The sequence below is a fragment of the Pagrus pagrus genome, assembly GCF_965226575.1.
Source record: "Pagrus pagrus genome assembly, chromosome: 15".
Taxonomy (NCBI): Eukaryota; Metazoa; Chordata; class Actinopteri; order Spariformes; family Sparidae; genus Pagrus; species Pagrus pagrus.
In genome coordinates, this window is record NC_140199.1 from 9901697 (window position 1) to 9919813 (window position 18117).

General features: G+C 42.7%; 1 protein-coding gene across 1 annotated transcript in view; it reads right to left on the bottom strand.

Moving 5' to 3' along the window:
* Nucleotides 1-1957: 1957 nt before the first annotated feature.
* Nucleotides 1958-18117, bottom strand: part of LOC311271073 (serine protease HTRA1A-like) — a 30630-nt gene continuing 14470 nt past the window's right edge. The window contains exons 4-9 of the mRNA XM_084376467.1: nucleotides 7442-7636; nucleotides 7317-7349; nucleotides 7076-7190; nucleotides 6381-6438; nucleotides 5098-5193; nucleotides 1958-2631 (exon numbers count right to left, since the gene is read on the bottom strand). Coding sequence (XP_084232593.1) covers nucleotides 2463-2631; nucleotides 5098-5193; nucleotides 6381-6438; nucleotides 7076-7190; nucleotides 7317-7349; nucleotides 7442-7636 — 666 coding nt within the window. The 3' untranslated portion in view covers nucleotides 1958-2462. The remainder of the gene's footprint in view (nucleotides 2632-5097; nucleotides 5194-6380; nucleotides 6439-7075; nucleotides 7191-7316; nucleotides 7350-7441; nucleotides 7637-18117) is intronic.

Genomic DNA, 18117 nt, shown 5'->3' on the forward strand with positions numbered 1-18117 from the left:
CTGAACTGAATGTTCAGACACCTGCAGCATGCTGGGAAACAGTCAGCACATAGATCACCAACACTGGCACTGGTTTGGGGCGCAGATGGTGTCAAGTGAATGAATAGTGTGTTATAAACAGCCTGGGTCTGCAGGGCAAAGTGGTCCCAACTGTATCAACACTGAAATGACCATTACTCAGCAGCCAGACATCACAACATCTCCTTCAAAGCATGGGAGTCCTTATGAAGAAACAGAGGGGTAATAATTCCCATAGGAGGTATTTGAAAAGTATTTTTATTTCTGGTAATTTGTCAAAAGTTTTTTCCCCATCTCAGCCAAAACAAAAGAATATAACTCACAATGCATAGCCCTATATTTTTAATCAGGCCATGTCCTTTCTCTACAGTACTGTAATGCCATGATATCAACAGTAAATCCACAACATACTGTATTTCTTTGTTTTTCAGATGAGGAAACGTCCTGTTTTAGATCATAGTTAACCAAACGACCAAACATTTTCTTGGTCACCCAGTTTCTATCGTCATTATCCTGATAAGAAAAACACAGCATATTCAGTCAGAGTTAAAAATACAGAATCCTGGTCATGTGCATGTATATTTGGGCTGACCGACAGACTGTCACTCCACATCAAGGCTCAGACGTGGTGAGGTAATACGGCCATGCCCTGGATGACTGATGGTTTTGAGCTCAGGTTGTGGCAGTCTGGCAGTGGTCACAGCACTATAAAGGTACAAACTTTACAGCTGAGTGCACTGCTACATATTCCGTAATCTCTCTGAATGTTTCGAGGCGTCGGAATAAATGAGTCAGGAATCGGCGCCATTGCCAAGTTAAACAAAAACATAGAATTTCAACTTTGTGTGTAACCTCTGCCTGAAATATTTGTGTTTGGACGGGTGAATTAGGACGAGACACTGCAACACTTGTACAGAACCATTAGATGGCAGCAACTCTTTCTGTCACGCTTCTGTCTGAGTGCTTTTTTTTTTGTTTAAATTTATTTTTCAAAATTGCACCTTTGGCCTTCAACAGTGAATGTATGGGTGCCGTGTATGACAACATATAAGCGAAACAAGGCCAATAATCTTTTGAATGTCCAGCAGATCCTTAGCATAATGTGTGACTATGATACACGCCCGTGGGCTGCTTAACATTGAGGGTCGGGGGCATTTTTCTGTAATGTAGCTTCAATGTGGTGCATGGGAATGGAAAGACGGGGGCGTGAAGGATCAACATTCACTGGTTATTAGAGGTTTTGAAATTCCAGTGCAAAAATTGAGTAGCCACACTACTGAATGCTCATCTGTCCTTAAAACAGAGCCATAAAGCCAAAGAAGTTTGATTTGATCCTGCTGTAGACAGTTGAGCATAACAGACTTTTCATAGGAGTTACAATAAAGAAAAACAAAAGCTTCTGCACAAGGTCATTGCAGATTTTATTTTTACAGTGAAAGTTTTGGGTCTTTCTTGTAAATCTTGATGCTGTTTGTAGTGTGTGGTGGTTTCCGCAGTTCTCATGAGGTCCACTTCATCATCTTCATCCAAAATTTATGTGGCAAACAAAAAAATCTATTGCAAAACATTAAGTGTATTCATGCGAGCCCCACATCTGCGGCCACTGCATCGTGGGTCGGATCTCTGTTTGGCTCGCGCTCCTGTCTCTGAGGTCAGCCTGCAGAGCCCCTTGCCCAACAATCACACTAGACCACTATCAAGCCCATATGAAGTCAATAAAATCAAATTCAAACCAGATCCCAATTGGTTTTATGACCCCTTTGTGTGAGTTTCTGTGTATGAGCAATGGTTAAGAAAACTCACACACACACACACAAGGAAAATAGTGTAATGTCAGCCTGAGGGCAATCCATCTCAAAATGTGTGTGTGTGTTTTATATGTGTGCGAAATTGAGTTAAAGAGATACGCAAAGCAAAAACAGCGAGTGTCAAAACAGCAGAAGTTAAACCCTTTATTTTCTTTTCAGTATACATCACATAATTAACACAAACGTTCTACAGTACTTTTAAAAAAAGAGTTTAGAAAACAACAATTATACAAATCAGATTTGCCCAGCGAGTCTCTAAATTGCTTTAAATTGCAGTGGAAGTCCTGACTGAGCAAGAGTCCATATTAAAAAAGACACAAAACGAAAGAAAGCAGATTAAAAAAAACAAAAAAAAACCGCCAAAAACCAACTTCTTATGTTTGTGACCAAACAGTAGTAGCATTGATCAAAGCATTAAAGACTAAAAGTGAAAACACACATGGAAGTACAGCACCGCTTTTAGAGCAGCTGCAGTCGTTTCCTTTCAAGGCAAAGCCAGAATTTTCCTGGTTGTGTGGCATCACTGGCCTCTGGCTACAATGAGAGGGTGAATCACGAGAAGCCCCCCTCCGCTATAAGGTCCACTGGTGATGAGTAAAACATAGCTACAGCTCCTGCAGCAGGATTGGTGGAAGGTCAAGGGTCGATCTCCACAGGAACGATGGTGAGGATGGCGTCCTCGTTTCCACGGCGCACGACTATTCTCAAGTTGCCTTCCCTCTTGATGGCGGCACTGACGTCAGTCGCTGACGAGATCCTCTGGCCGTTGATTGAGATGATGACGTCGTGCTCCTTGAGACCACCGCTGAAAGAGAGGAGATGAAGAGATGAATGATCGAGGGCTTCTTAAATGGAACATATTATGTTGATTTCATCTAAAACATAATTGCATTTTTCTTTTCCTGGTCTGATTATCTTGCATCATCTGGCACAGTTTCAGCTACAAAGTTGTTTGGGACTCAGAGGGAAACACTGGCCACTGATGAAGGGATCCTGCCGGCGGAGAGGTTTAAAGGGTATCTACACCAATTTTACACATTAAAGTGTGTTTACAGGTCTTAGGGAGTACTGCTGCATATCTGAAAACAGTAGTATAAAGCTGCATGTAATCAGATATATTGCCTCCAGTGATGATACATTGCGTTGTGGGTAATGTGGGCACCAGTTTTGAATAGAAGTTTACTGTTCTAACACTGATGGACTCATTATGGACAGTTTAAAAACAAATGATCAAAATTGATACAGCAGAACCAGAGATATCCCCTGGTGCCTACATTACCCACAGTGCAACTCGGTCACTGAGTGACAGCAGTGGAGGCAATTATTCTGATTACATGCAGCTTCCTCTGGAGCCACGAAAGGTTTTAATCCATTTTACATATCCAGTAGTACTCCCCAAGACCTGTTAATACACTTTAATGTGTAAAATATGGGGAGTTAACCTTTAAGATCCTGATCATGTGATCACAATATCACCAATGTTAAATCCAGCTGTTGCATGTCATCCTCGATCACTCTCTCCCCTCATTTTCTAAACGCTCTATATTTTGTGTTATCTAATAAATGCATAAGAATCACACAAAAAAAAACAACAAGACCAAGTCTGCATCCCACGAAAAGACCAAAACATCAATAAATTGATCCAATAACAAGTATTACCTGTGCATTTAAAGCCTGATATATCTTATTCCTCACGTGAAAAAAACTGATCGGTGACTCACACTGTTGCATGAGTGACATGTACCACAGACAACATCCTGATGCCAGAAATAATCACTAGAGCGCCAAACGTGTATGAATCACCACCAAAAATAGACCCCTAACAAATGTTTGGTGACTGTTTATGCTACTCCTGTAACAACTTGCAGCGCCCAGCTGTTTTACGAAATCACTGGGCTTATTTTGTCTTTTTTTAAATAAAAGCATATATTTGTGACCCGTTTTTAAAGATTTGCATCTTCAGTAGGAACCAGTTCGCTTGCAGCTGAGTGCCTCCGGGAAGTTGCTGGAAAGTATTGAAGACTAACAGATGGTTTCGGTGATTTCATGGAATTTGTTGACAGTAATAAATGCACATTATCGCCAGCCTTATCCTTTGATGATTAAATGTGTTTTAAAGTGTTTTCTCCTCTTTTTACACGAGGTGTTCGGATAATTCTACTTTAGATTTTAGTAGCAGGATGATTTAATGGTCAGCAGATGTAACGGCTCGTCTCTCACACTATAAAACAAGTTAAAATCAAGTCATCCTCATGTGTTTCTCAGTCAGTCAACATCTGCTGCTTGATTTTAATGATGGAACGATCGTGATAGAATAATAGCTCAGCAAACAAAAACATCCATAATGAAAGAAAACAAACCAGTAAACCTGAAATCACATGCAGACCCGGCCGGGCAGTGATATCAAAAGCTGACTTAAATCGCAGCCACATGTAAACACAGAACCACCACACCTCCACTTGCAACAGCACCCATTAACACAACTTCAGCTCTGTGTTCCCCTCATTACAGTCAGCTGCTCTAACACCTCCGACAGACCAAATGGGCGCTTCTCTATCGTAAGGGCCGAGATTTCCCAAAGCCATAAACGAGCACAAAACAGAGTGGGATCAAAAGCATGAAAAGTGCAGCCTTGAAAATAACGTGGGATATAAAAAGAACCACAGAAATGTTATTATGCAAAAAGCAGGGTGATTTGAGCAATGAGTAAACTCTGACTGGGCCTTGTAGGGGACACCGTTCGTTCGGGAGTGGGCTGTGTGAGCAGGCGCAGGAAAACCACAGCAGCTAGTAACCTCCCCGCATGAGGATTTGAAGGAAATCGCTGACCTCAGCGTCTCCCGAGCCCCACTCTGCTGGAGCTGTGGTGGCGGCTGATTGGAGTGGGCCGCGATTGTGGGAGGAGGGGGATATTTTAGAGGCACTCCAGACACGCCGGAGTGAGCCATGGATTTACGTTTTACGAAGACAGCTGTGTAGGAGGGTTCGTGTGTGTGCTTGAGTGTCTATGTGCACTCAGTGACAGTTAGAGGAGAGAAGTAAAATAAAGGAAGGAAATGAAATATGCTGTCTATTTGCATTGGGAGAGTGATGAGAGCGTTGTGTGAATTAAGTTCATGTGTGTAGCTTTTAGTGCCAAAGACAATATTCCATAGTGGAGAAAGAGAGACATTTGCATTTGCACTCCACTGAAAACCATGATGTTACGACCGAGTTAGTTTGGACTGAGGCCATGCTTTTTGTAGCCATATTGGCAGAATATCCTCCTTACATTGCAGCTGGTGTCTTTGCAATGACCTCCATAACATAAGCGCCAGAGGTGATGTCAGGGAAGTCGCGGTGTCGAGTCTTCAGCTCTTTGGCCAGCCTAAAGGTAGAAAAGGGGACAGAGAATTTAGTAATTGATCAACATTTTTATCTGACACAAAACAAGAAACATAAACGCTGCGATTTCCTTTTGTCCGCGCGGCTGCAGGAATGAGTCCTATAACCCCGAAATTAGTTGGCATTTTTTCACTTCTGGTTCCTTTGACTCAAAGGCAAAGGCAATTAACCGCCTGAATTAAGCTTTGTGGGTAACACTAGCTCAAGAGATTTTCACATTATGTTCTACGATATAAAACACATCAGCATGTTTGAAGGTTTTATGTGTAGTAGGAAGCTTAGTGGTGGTGACATTGATGTCATGCAGCCATGGTGTAGTCCATTTATAGCCTAACGTTAGCTCTTTACTTCTGGCGATTGTATTTATGCTTAAATAAAATGCTTGCTGTCATCAGTCATGCCGTATAGTGGGCTATGGGGGCATTTATGGTGAATTATAACACATTCAAGATTCCTTTTAACTGCACTCATTAACACAAAACATTACAAATGTGCCCTTTTATGAAACTCTTGACTGGCTGTAAAGTAGAGGTTGACTTACTGTGTGAAGAAGCATAAACTTTCCTTTAAATGCTTGAAAATGCATTACACCTTACTCACCACCAACAATGAAGCATTATGATGAAGCATGTATTATTATGCTTCAAACAAACACATACAATAATAACTTGATGCAGTCAATTAGAAAGCACAAAGTGTGTTTATGAGTGTAGTTATAAAGCCTTATAAATGCATTATAAAACAGTATGAATGCTTGAATGGACTACAGATTGGGTTTTCATAGAAAGTGTTACCAAAAACTACCACTGGCTTTTTGTCGTGGGAACCAGGAAAATACAAACTTCCCGGTTGGCCTACAAAACTACGTCATCCCTGTAGCACTCAAAAAATAAGGAAATCATTCTAAGACATATGATGCTCATTTTCAGGTCTATAATTTTATTTTAGGTCACTACTAGAATAAGTTTACATGCTCAAAAAATGCACCAGCTTTCTCATACTGGTGCTGACTTTGACCTTTTTAGCTTTCAGGATCTTTTACATGCAGCAGAACTTAATGTATATAAAACACTAAAGGAAAGGAAACAAAACACAAAAGCATAATAGGTCTCCTTTAATACATCTCTGATGCTATTTCACTGGTGATGTGCATAAAGTTGTGCGACTTACGCTGGAGTGAGAGTCATCATCCTCACACCGATATACCTCTTCTTGGCACCTGCTCTCCCTGGAGACGGACAACAATACAGAACAAATACAATCATTCATCCTCGCGCCAGCAACAGTCTGGGCTCTTAGTTTTATGAGGGTGTTTGTTCACCTCCGAAAAATAAAAAACCCTCCAGAGTATATGTTTCTGTATGTGAGTGATAGAAATATTACTTTGGAGCAGGCAGTGGATCCTGCATGTGTCTTAGGGGGAGTCTTGCTTTCTTTAGTTATTTCATCTTACAGATAAATCAAATGGAGACGGCCATGATGGCAGTCATATAAAATACATGTGTGTTCTGTTCCAAAACACTACGTGAGGTAAAAGACGAGAAGCAGTAAAGTAAAAGAACAACCTGACATTTACTGGCATTTTGGTCTTTGTAGGTTATTTGCGGTGTCAGAATCCTGTTGGGTAATGCCGGGCACGGATTCATAAAGCTCGAAATGTAGTCAATATATCTCTAGAAAGCACACAGAGATGAAGAATAACCACAGAAGCGGTGTGCTGAACTGTACGCTCCTTTGCTGTATGTGCACGTGGAATACTGGTCTCGCAGCCAATTTTCAGAATTGGCCTCCGACAGTTTGTCTCGTTGACTGAATAGAAGCAGTAAAATGAAAACATAACAAGCTGTGTCAGTGAGAGCTCATACCTCTGGACTGCCTGTCGTAGGACTCTGCCAGGAACTGTCGGATTTTGTCGGAGGGTATGGCAAAGGAGATGCCAGCTGTCACTTTCAATGTGTTGATCCCGATCACCTCGCCGTCCTGGAACAAGCAAGCCTCAGCTTAATGTCATGTTATTGTATTGTTTTGGAAGTGTCAAAATCGAAAACTAAAAATGAAAATGTGAAAATGGATTTCTGTCTGTCACTGAAACAAAGAAAGGCTTACCAGATTTATCAGAGGCCCTCCTGAGTTGCCGTACTGTGAATCAAACAGATGCAACACTTCTTATTTTTTTGTTTGTGAGAAAAAGACAGGATATGCATAATGATAATGCATCTTCATCCGCTTACATTGATGATGGCGTCAGTCTGAATGTAGTCCATGTCGGAGTTGCGGAGGCCCAGCTCTCTGCCGCCTCGCTGAGTGGTGCTGACGATTCCTGTAGTAACCGTATTCTGGAGGGAAAACGGGCTGCCGATGGCGACCACAAACTCCCCTGGTCTCAGGTCTGACGAGCGGCCCAGCAGCAGCACAGGAAGCTTCGTCTGCAAGGGAGACACACAGAGGCACGACATGTTCATATTACAGGAGGCTTAAGTTACTGAGAGAAAGAAGGATTCATGAGGATGAAAAACTACCAGTCACGTAGACCAGAAAGTTGGAACAAACACATGAAATTAACAACTCATACTTTTACATGAATGAATGCAAACATATGTAGAGAAAGAGTGTTATTTTTGCAGGAGAACGTGGTCATGTATTCTGCACATATTAGCTCTCTGAGTCTAAATCAATGAAGGATGCTGGTGCATTACTGGAAAAATCTCTAACAGCTCTCAATGATGCAGTATACGAAGGGTTCATTTGCAAAAACAGATGACTGTGTTTTGATTTATTTATTAAATCCAGTTTTAATTGGGCAGTCGAGGGAATATCAATCAAACTAGTGTTGGTTTATTCATTTAAAGCTGCAATATGTAAGAGTTTCAGTTTAAAACTTTAAAAAAAAGAAGACATTATGTCAAAGACTTCTATGTGTTTTGCTGCAGACACTAAAGTTAGCATAATAACCGGCTAGCTCCAGCCTGTCCTGTCTTGTAATACCACCCCAAGCTCCCGGGCTGGACCACTAGCTGCACAGCTAACTGAGCTAACTCGCAAATGGTAGCTACAGTTGGCAGCAATTAGCGTAGTTAGCGATTACTCTGGGGCTACGCTGCCCCCTATTTGCTTGGAGTGACTTCGCTCTGACAGCTGGCCAAGCCTTACATCTTATATTTGACCAGTTTTTGCAGAAGAACTCTCTGTATATGTGATAATGAGAGCCGGCATGAGAAGTGAAAGAATTCTGCATGTTTTTTTGTTTGTTTTTTTTTTCAATCAGTTTCATTCCTAAAGTTTTAATATGTTTTGGTGACTGCAAATATGTCATCCCAGTGTATTTTTACTTTTCTAATGAGTAGAGCTCTGAAAGCAAACCACAGACCCGGTGTTGCTTCTGCTGCAATTATTCTCCTGGGCTGTAAGGACTTCTCATGGCCATGTGTTTGATGAATGGACAGTAAGGAAAATAATTACAGCGAGACCACAAGCCTTCAAAACACAGACCACTCGATGCTGCATGGCTATTCTCCCACACACAAAAAAAAACAATTACTCCTTCTCCACCGCAGGGAGAAGTGACATTTACGCCGAACGACTCAAAATGCTAATAATCAAGATCAAACGCTGAGTTGTTTGACTGAAAGTGTTGCCCAGCTGACAAATCATTCCTAATGGCCAGTGTGTGCCAACAGACCACAGATGCTGGAAAACTGAGTGATATATGGTAAATAATGACCACCTTAAGCTCTGGTTAGCCTTGTTACAGTAGGCAGTGGAAACCAGGCTACTGAGAGCTTTGCAGACAGACAGACAGGATATATTTATCCATCCGCAGTGACAGTTTCCTCTTCTGAATGAAATCATCTCTGCAGAGCAACCACAGTCGAAGCCCACGCACTCCCGCCACGTCACGCTTAGTCTGTACCCAACGTCCTGACGGCAGGCGAGCGCTATTTTAGAAAAAAATGTGTTCCTCCTCTGTATCCATTTTGTTTACTCAGGGTTATAAATAGGAGCCACAGGAGGCTTCAAGGTAACTGAGACGGCGACACGAGTTGGCACACAGGGACAAAAGCATCTACGTGAAATATGCCGAACAGTCAGACAGAGCGGAAAAATCACAAATCATACTCTCAGCCATAAAATGAAACAAAATAAACTGGTAGCAGACAACCGATTCATAAACTGGTTTCATGAAATGTAATTGAATTGTGGGAAAAAAATCTCTTCTGTAGTCGTGCTATTTATCCATCTAGTTGTCGAGTTTTAGAGAAACGTTGCCCATAGAGACGTCTGCCTTCTATCCACTATCATTTAACAAGACGGCACTCGGCTTGTGGTGCTCAATGCGTCAAAAACTGAAACAGCAATGTCTCTTTCCAGAAATCATGACCTGGTTACTCAAGATATTCCACAGACCCTGTTGTTGGTGAGGAAGCACATTACAGCCGATGTTATCCCGAGATAACAAGATGGATAAATCCACTATCGTGAGAAAACAAAAGGTCATTTCTTCTTATCGCTCACATGTAGCCTGATGCTAATGATCAGCAGTGCCATGCGCATGCATAGATGGCATCTTGATGAGTGTAGCAGCTGATCGTCAGATCAAAAAGTACATATTATTGATCAATGCATCACACTATATCTTTCTTATTTATTTATATGCATACTATGTCAGGCACACCATTCAAACGCGCACCAATGTGGTATTTTATTTTCTTTGTCCTGAGAAAACACAACAATTAACTTGCGATCTTGAGATGGTGGCGTTAAAAGAATAATTGCACCTACGGCCGACCGGCTTCTGTATGTGAGCAGTTTTATGAAGGAATCTATTTTCTTCCAACCAAACTTCACCCACCAACCGTACCACTAAAGGAAGTGTGCATCCACTCGAGGTCCAGCCTCACCCTCACACTTCTGTCTGCTAATATGGTTAATGGTGATACAGTTTAATTTTTCTCTACAAGCTCAGTGATATCTAGATCTGTTATATTGGAGAGGAGGCAGACAAGTCTCCAAAACTCACAGCCAAAAAAATCAAGATGGATCTAAAGCGCTGCAGGAAACTTGATCTTGAGTTTGACTTGAACCGTCTTTTGATTCAATCATCGGCGCGCTGCACGCTGCTGCAAACGATCGTGAACCTTGAGGTGAAGTTATTATTAGAAGATGACAAAGATAGTGATAGCCAGTAACTGAGGAAGACAACCTTTCACCCTTTACTCATCACCTTACCTCACGCGCAAACAGATACACAAACACAAACTCGACAAACACAAACGTCCGTCTTCCTGGTTCCTGTGGGCTTGTTCAAACATCGCGGGTGATGTTAAAAGTAAACACACGGGCTGCAGGAGTGTGTACATAAACCAGGAAAAATGCATTTGGCATATACACCTGACACAGTAGTAGCAGTCTGTATAATCACCCCCCTCCCTCCTGCTCCACTGCTCCCTTCACACTCCATGTGAGATAAGAGTATAACCAGATGGAGAGAGGAAGCACACAGCTGAGAGAGAGAGAGAGAGAGAGAGAGAGAGGACGTCAGGTGGATGTGAGTCTCTGCCAAGACATTCAGGACTCATGGCCACCGCCGGTCACCATGATTATGATAACAGTCAGTGATACTAATGGTGCCATGGTGACTGTTGCTATCAGGTGAAAACCTTGTATCTCTTAAATGTCAGCGTTGAGGAGCAGCTTTGCTTATAAAAGGTCTCTACCCATCCCAGGCTCACACACATCTGCCCAAAATCACAATCCATTCACAAAAACCATGTGCAAAGAGTGTAATGTGCCGTCAGCGAGCTGACGACCAAACAGCACCTAGGTGAGAGGGCCGAGCAAACACCGAACACGCCGACTGCCCGACTTTTCTGAAAGAACCTTAGCTTACATATCACTTACTAATCACGACTAGTCAGCAATCTGGACTGACTCGTGGAAACTCATCTCGCCATGTGAGTCCGTCTCTCCTGACCACCCAAGTGACTCACCCTGCTATTTCAGAGGAAGGTTAAGATGCACTGGCACCTCACCCAAACACACTATAGCTGCTCTTTAAAAGGAAGGAGGCAAGGTGAAAAGAGGGGAACAACAAACACCGCAAACCGCCGGGGAGAGAGGCTGAGAATATGAGACGACTGAGTCAAACACAGTTTCTGTTTGATTTTTATGTTGATGCATGCAGAAAGCAGCTTATTATCCAAAAAAACCTTTGGCTCAAGAGCCCAAAGAGTTGAAGGATATCTAAATAAAAAAAACATATACGGTGGTATGAGGATAGCATCGACTTTCTGAAAATGAAAGCTTGGTGTTTTGCTAGGCAGAGGGCCACTCCATTGCCTCACATTGCTGCTGCAGAGCTTCAGCATGATGTCGTAGATTTCTCTCTCCGCTGGAATGTAGTAGTTGTACTTTACTCGAGTATTTTCTGCTACACTGTACTTCTGCTACCACGACAGCTTGGAGGCAAATTTTAGCTACTTTAGCTCCTAGTTGCTTTTCGGATTACACAAATATATTAATTTTATTGGCAACCATAAACGAAACAAAAGAAAACAGTTTCTGATTATCAGAAAAATGCTGAATATATTCAATAACTGTCCAGGCAGGGAATGGGTTGACCCATATCATACAGTATCAGCACTGAGTAGTAATATTTCGTATGGCTTTTGGGTACTTTTTACAACACTGCTCCTGTGTCTTCCAAGTATTTGAGAGTTTAGATAAGAGAGAGATGTGGGGCATCAGATTAAACCCGGGAGGAGTAAACAGCTTTGTTCGCCTCGACCGAAGACGGCGTCGCAGGCTGCACGTGATGTTTAAAATTCCACGCCGTCCTCCATCTCTTGCCGCTCAGCTGAGTTTTGATTCCTGCGCACAGACGGACAGATTGCAAAGGAGGCAGATAAGCTGGCAGACGAGCAACTAGATCACTTTGAAAATAGCAGCGGAGTTGCTATAGAGATGTGTCTTTGTTTAATGTTACAGCCTCGCTCGTTTGGAGGCTCATTTAAAAGCCATTACGCTAACTAGCGTTTTACGACTGGGGAACCAGGTGCAAACTTTAACTCCAGTCAAGCCGGGGATGGACTGTGGCTTAATAGTTTCTGAGCCATATGCGTGCTTATACACACACATACACACACACACACACACACAGCGAGCAAGAGAGAGAGAGAGCGAGGAGGTTGCCTGGCCATGAACCCTGACAAACTCCAAGTCTGTAAATTAAAACCCACACACCTGGCACTGCTGAGATATACAGCCAGACCACTTCAAAATACACACAGAAGCTGCTTCGGGTGGGTCAGTGTGTGACCCTGCAGTTACTTAAGCTCCCCTGTTCCCGTTCACACAGGTGACTTCAAAGCAGGGAACAAACTTTCGTACGTTCTATATTGCAAAATTCAAGCGCACTAACGTATAGAGTTTTACTGCTGATCTCTGGACAGGTGCCCTCGGGGGCTGTGCTAATGCAGATAAAAAACGGGGCAGGATTCAGCACGCTCACACATAACATCACATCAGAGCATCAGAAGATCGGGCTGAGAGGCTACAATGCGGGGACACCGAGTGTTTGTGTGTTTGTCTGCGAGTCTGGATGCTCATATGTGACTCATTTACTGTATGTGTGCTTGTTCGTGCACGTTTGGCAGACTGGAAAATAAAAAGCAGATATGTAGGTAAGTCTGCTTCATCGAGGCACTTCCTCGCCCTGTAGGTAACGTCAAAATGTTCAAATCACTGCCGGCTAAACCATATCCTTACTGACACCAGTACGGAAACCACTATGGTTTCCATATGTTGCTGGGGAAGGTTTTCAGTCAGTATAAGAGCAAACATATGTCTGTGAGCTGCGTGTGTGTGTGTAGTTTCGCATGAGAGCTCGCAGGACTTGAGGGCGTCTCGGCTCGGGCTAGACACCACAAAACTTTGAACTGAGCAAAGCACAATGATGAGAGGAGATGAGGCCTCATGGGTTCACTTGCTTCAGGACGACTGCTTAAAGTGTACGAACGAGACTTTTTTTTTTTTTTTTACCTGAAGCATTAGCTCAGACTTTATTTATATATGTTTGTGCAGCTTAGATACAGCACACTCCAGCCCTGCCCCTAGAAAATGCTTGGACGTTTCAGCGCTGGCACTGTGCATGCAGAGATAATAGCATTAAAAGTGAAACCAATGACGGTACTACTAATCCTATAGATTTTATAAGTCTCCTGCAGTTATATTGGAGTCTAGACTGCTCTTTATATGGCTGGGGGAGCACACTGGAACCTCACTGGGTCCCTGGATCCCAGCTGATGAACAGAGGGTTGCAGCCCTTCCTGAATGTGTTGCACTTTCCTAAAGCCTACACCCAAATTGTGGCACATGACACTTGTAATAAATGAGTTAGTAGATAGTAAAAGATGCAACAGGCTAAAAAGTAAGAGCTGGTTCTCCTAAATTACAAAAAAACAAGAACGTGTTACTGTGGATAATCAGAGGACTATGTCAACAGTTTTCATGGAGAACATTTCTTCATCAGAAGTTCACATTATTCACATTATTTTACACATTAGTTCTGTGAGGACCACGAACAAATCTCCAGTCACCATATGCTTTCTCCTAATCAGGATAAACTAACCCTTAAAGGCAGGGCCAGACCGTGGGGGAAGAAATGCTCAGACCCTTTACTGAATGAAAAGTAAAAATAACGTAGTCTAAAAATATACATTACGAGTAAAAGTCCGGAATTCAAAATGCTGTAAAACTGGTAATAGACTTTTTTGCTTCTACGTATCATTGTGAAGTGAACAGTGTTCGCAGTGCTATGACTGTAGAAAAATTATACCTTACACATATAGATCGGTTCCCCATAAACTTTGCTTCCACTATGCTTCTCATCCTACCCCGGGGCTCAGTTTTTCCCGCAAAAATGTAGGTCACACTACGACACAAAGGAGGCGCATCTGCATTTGCACAACAAAAACAGGAACAAGTGTTGCTATCCCAGGTCGCCATCTCCAGTTGACAGTGGAAGAAGTGGAAACTCTACAGTGCACTCTCTCCACTGAGTGAACGGATGGGCATTCACTCAATGCAGAGAGCAGGTTGATTCTCCAGTCAGTACCCTTGACCAAAGGAACTGGCTAAGATCTGGAGCGAGAATACCAGTTTTACTACGATGTTCATTTTAATTTTTTATCTCTACCAAAAAATAGGGTTTGGGTTATCTTTTTTATATGAAAAGTAACTGGTATATATAACTGTCAAATAAACATAGCGGAGTTAAAAGTACAAGATATCCCTCTTTAAAATGTGCTGGAGTAGAAGTATAAAGTAGCCCAGCATGAAAATACTCAAGTGAAGACCTGCAAAGTCAAATATGAATTGCAGACATGTCTCTATTTAGTGCAAAAATAAGTAATAAATAAAAACTTTTATAGTTAAAGGATGTCTCAGATGGCCAGTTGGATATCAATCATCTGACTGCAGTCACGGTTGACTTGACACTTTTCTATCACGCCTCATCTAAAGTGACGTCAGCGGCTGGTAAACTAAACCAGTTGCGGGCGAGTCTGCTGCCCGTCCAGTGGGCTTGAAAAACAATTACGCAGCCAAAAAGTAGGCCAAGACAAAGTGCATCAAGACCCAGCAGGGCAAAGAGTGTGTGAGTGTGTTTTCCTTGGCTCCTCTCCGACTAAACTGTCCTCCTTAAGCATGGGAACCATTTAGGTCGCAGGGACAAGAGATGAAGGAGAGAGGCTGGATCAGGAGGAGAGGAGGATGTGATTCATTTCCCCTTCTCCTGTCTCTGAAGGACGACATGCAGCGTCTTTCCACTGGCAATGGACTGTGTCCTCAATGTCCCCGCTGTGATCCGTCTTAAACCCATCCATGTGCACACACACACACACTCACACATAGGCCCACGGCGGATTTGAATAATTGATTGCAAGCTTGCCTTTGTCTGTCAGCGGACATCATCCGGGGAAATGCGGACATATCTCACTTCCTGGGGAAACACTTACCCAATGCTGCTGATAAACAGATAAAGATAAACGCAGGAACACGTGAAGGCGCATTCCTCCTCTTTCCTTTCTGCACATAAACAGACAGACACACACACACACACACATGTACATATTCCAATAATAGCCCAGTCCAAACCAGCATCAGGCAAATTTCCCAGACAGAATGGTTTGAGACTCTTAATACTAGGTGATGGGCAGCACAGAGACAAACAGTGCCATTGTTTCAGGGGACCATATGGGAAACAGGAGGCCAGTTTCCTCTGCCACACTGAAACCCTTATGAATCTGTTATTTGGAGTCACATCCAACAGTTTCAGTGGGATTCAGTTCTTTTTAAAACAACTTTTCCGTACCACATCTGGTGCTGAAAATAAAAACAGGAAGCGTTCCATTTTAGCATGGCACATATGATAATGGCGGCAGATTAACCACTCAACATTGCTACAACGTTTGCAGTTATTTCTGAAATGAGTCCTTGATTTCAGGAAGCAAATTCTTGTTTTTAGTCTGGAAATAATGGCTTTGCAAGCTGAAACAAGCTCAGACATTTTATGAGCTGTAGCTAGCACAGTCTAGGGGAGACTGGGGGCGGTCGTAACAAGTTTTGGTTTGGTTTCGTTAGAGTCGCAACATTGAATATTGAAACACGAGAAGTCAAATGTCAAATCTGCCCCCAACGTGCAGGGACGATTGTAACAGTATATAATTCCTTCGAATAAATACCAATAAACTTCTGAGAATATAGATAAAGTTAAAACAATTAATGCTAGTTTAAGTTTACAGTCTTGGCAGAAAACGCCGACAAAGTATTAGACCGTTTGTCCGTTGGTCGGCATCATTGACAATTTTTATGGTTCTGTAATGAAGCGTTACAGCTGCCCCCAACTCTACCACCCACGCACACAAGCTACCCAGTTGGCTAGAAAGACTGAAAATCTGACAATGTCATCAAAACTAGGCAGATTTAAATCCATAGACATTAAAGGTTTAGACAGTGTGAGAGAATCACTCAAGATAAGTATGAGGTATCAGCTTGTCTGTCAGCAGAGAGGGCTCATCACAGACCATGTGCACACTGAGCTCTGTCTTGTCTCTGCTTCGTCGATTGCCCCCAGTCTCCCCCATTAGCGCCATGATTGACCTGTTTCAAAATGAGAACCCTGTCAAGGCTCTCAAGAACTCCTGGGCTACATACATGGTATCATGCTAAAAGACTGAGGCTATGCTAGGTGTCCTAAGGAAAAAGTCATCGTGAAAATAAAAGGGCAGGTTGGTTTTGCATTGCGTGGTAGCCTACAGTTAGCTCTAGTGCTATTGGGACAGTATTGGAAGGGAAAATGGATAAAAATTAACTGCTTTTATTCTTTTTATTATTTAATCCTGCTTTTATTAATTTAAGGAAACAGTCCTGCCCGCAAATTTGAGAGTGTAGGTTTCAAGGAGTACATCAGGAGGCTATAAGCTGTCTTTGGGTTATTATGACATGTTGACCCAAGGAAACATATTGAACATAAAACCATTTAGACTTGGATTTGAATGTGTCATATTAAGAGGATATTGAGTTTGGGAACATATGACCCTAAGAACATAGATACACTCCTAGCATCCTAACATAACCCTGTTTGGATGGTTACAAGAGAAAAGGCTTTGAGGATAACGATTAACTGATGTGTTCGGCTAACGCTATGTCGGCTAACATGTTTATCTGTGTATAAACTTGTGTAAGTCCAAGAAAGAGCAGGACAGAGCTGCTAACGTCAGTGAACTAGTGAAATAATGCAGTTAGCTAATGCTATGCTAACTCTTGGCCCGGCATGCTTATGCTTGCTGCTTATAAGTTGCCTACACTCTCGTGCTTTTCGATTCTGGTGGAAATATCTGAAGCATTTTTTGTGGCTAAGCTATGATCTGCTACGCTATGATATTTGTCTGGGGGATGGGTTTAGCAAACGGTCAGTTCATCACAATCGATTCAGTGAAATAATGCTCGAGCTGCAGCGCGAACAAAGCCAAGGATCAGCGCATTCACTGCATTCAGCTGCACTCGCAGTATAAAGCACACAGACCTCAGGTTAATGACTGCACATGCCGTGCAATGAAATGCTCTGGAATGATATGGAAAATTCCCCCGCACAGCACGTTTGAGTGTTTTGAAGTCGTTCCAAAACAGTGTGGATGCTTCCAAGGCTGTGGGAGTCAATGCAGGTTGATGTGATTAAACAAATATCTTTCCAAGTCAGCGCGCTTTCAAGTCGAGAGTGAGTCGTTCCAGGTAAATGTGAACGCGTCCAATTCATTGAAAGGTCTTCCAGGTGAATGTGACCGTGTCCAAATTCAGAATGAGGTTAATGAGAGGCTTTTAAACCTGACATCTGTCTTCATTGTGCCACATCACACTGTGCGCTCATTAGCCTATTAGCTCACGTAGTCCTCCAGACATATGGATCCATTTTCCAGGCCTTGACCACACCGTTCTCTGTTTCTCTTGCTTTCTCTTTTCCCCCCATAGTCTCTGCACAGGAACAAGTGAGTGCAGCCATTTCCCCCCCTTCCCCTCTGAAGTTCCAGCTGCTGTAGACAGACTAATGTATTCCCCAGAGCGGAGGGGTAGACCACAGCCCCAGGAACGGACCGGGCCTTGCTACCAATAAACTCCAATTTCACACAGAAAAATGGAGGAGAAAGACGAGAGAAGCGAATAATTACACTCAGGGAAACCTTAACTTTCAACTTTCTCACTCATAAACTGGTACAATTGTTTACTGATCATCTGTGAAGCAATCAGCTTTTATTTAATACAGAGAGCGCCATGGGGAATAACGAGCAGAGAGCGAAGGCAGATGAGAATGAGGGAGGGGAGATTAAAGAGGTGTGTTCAGTGGGCCTATCAG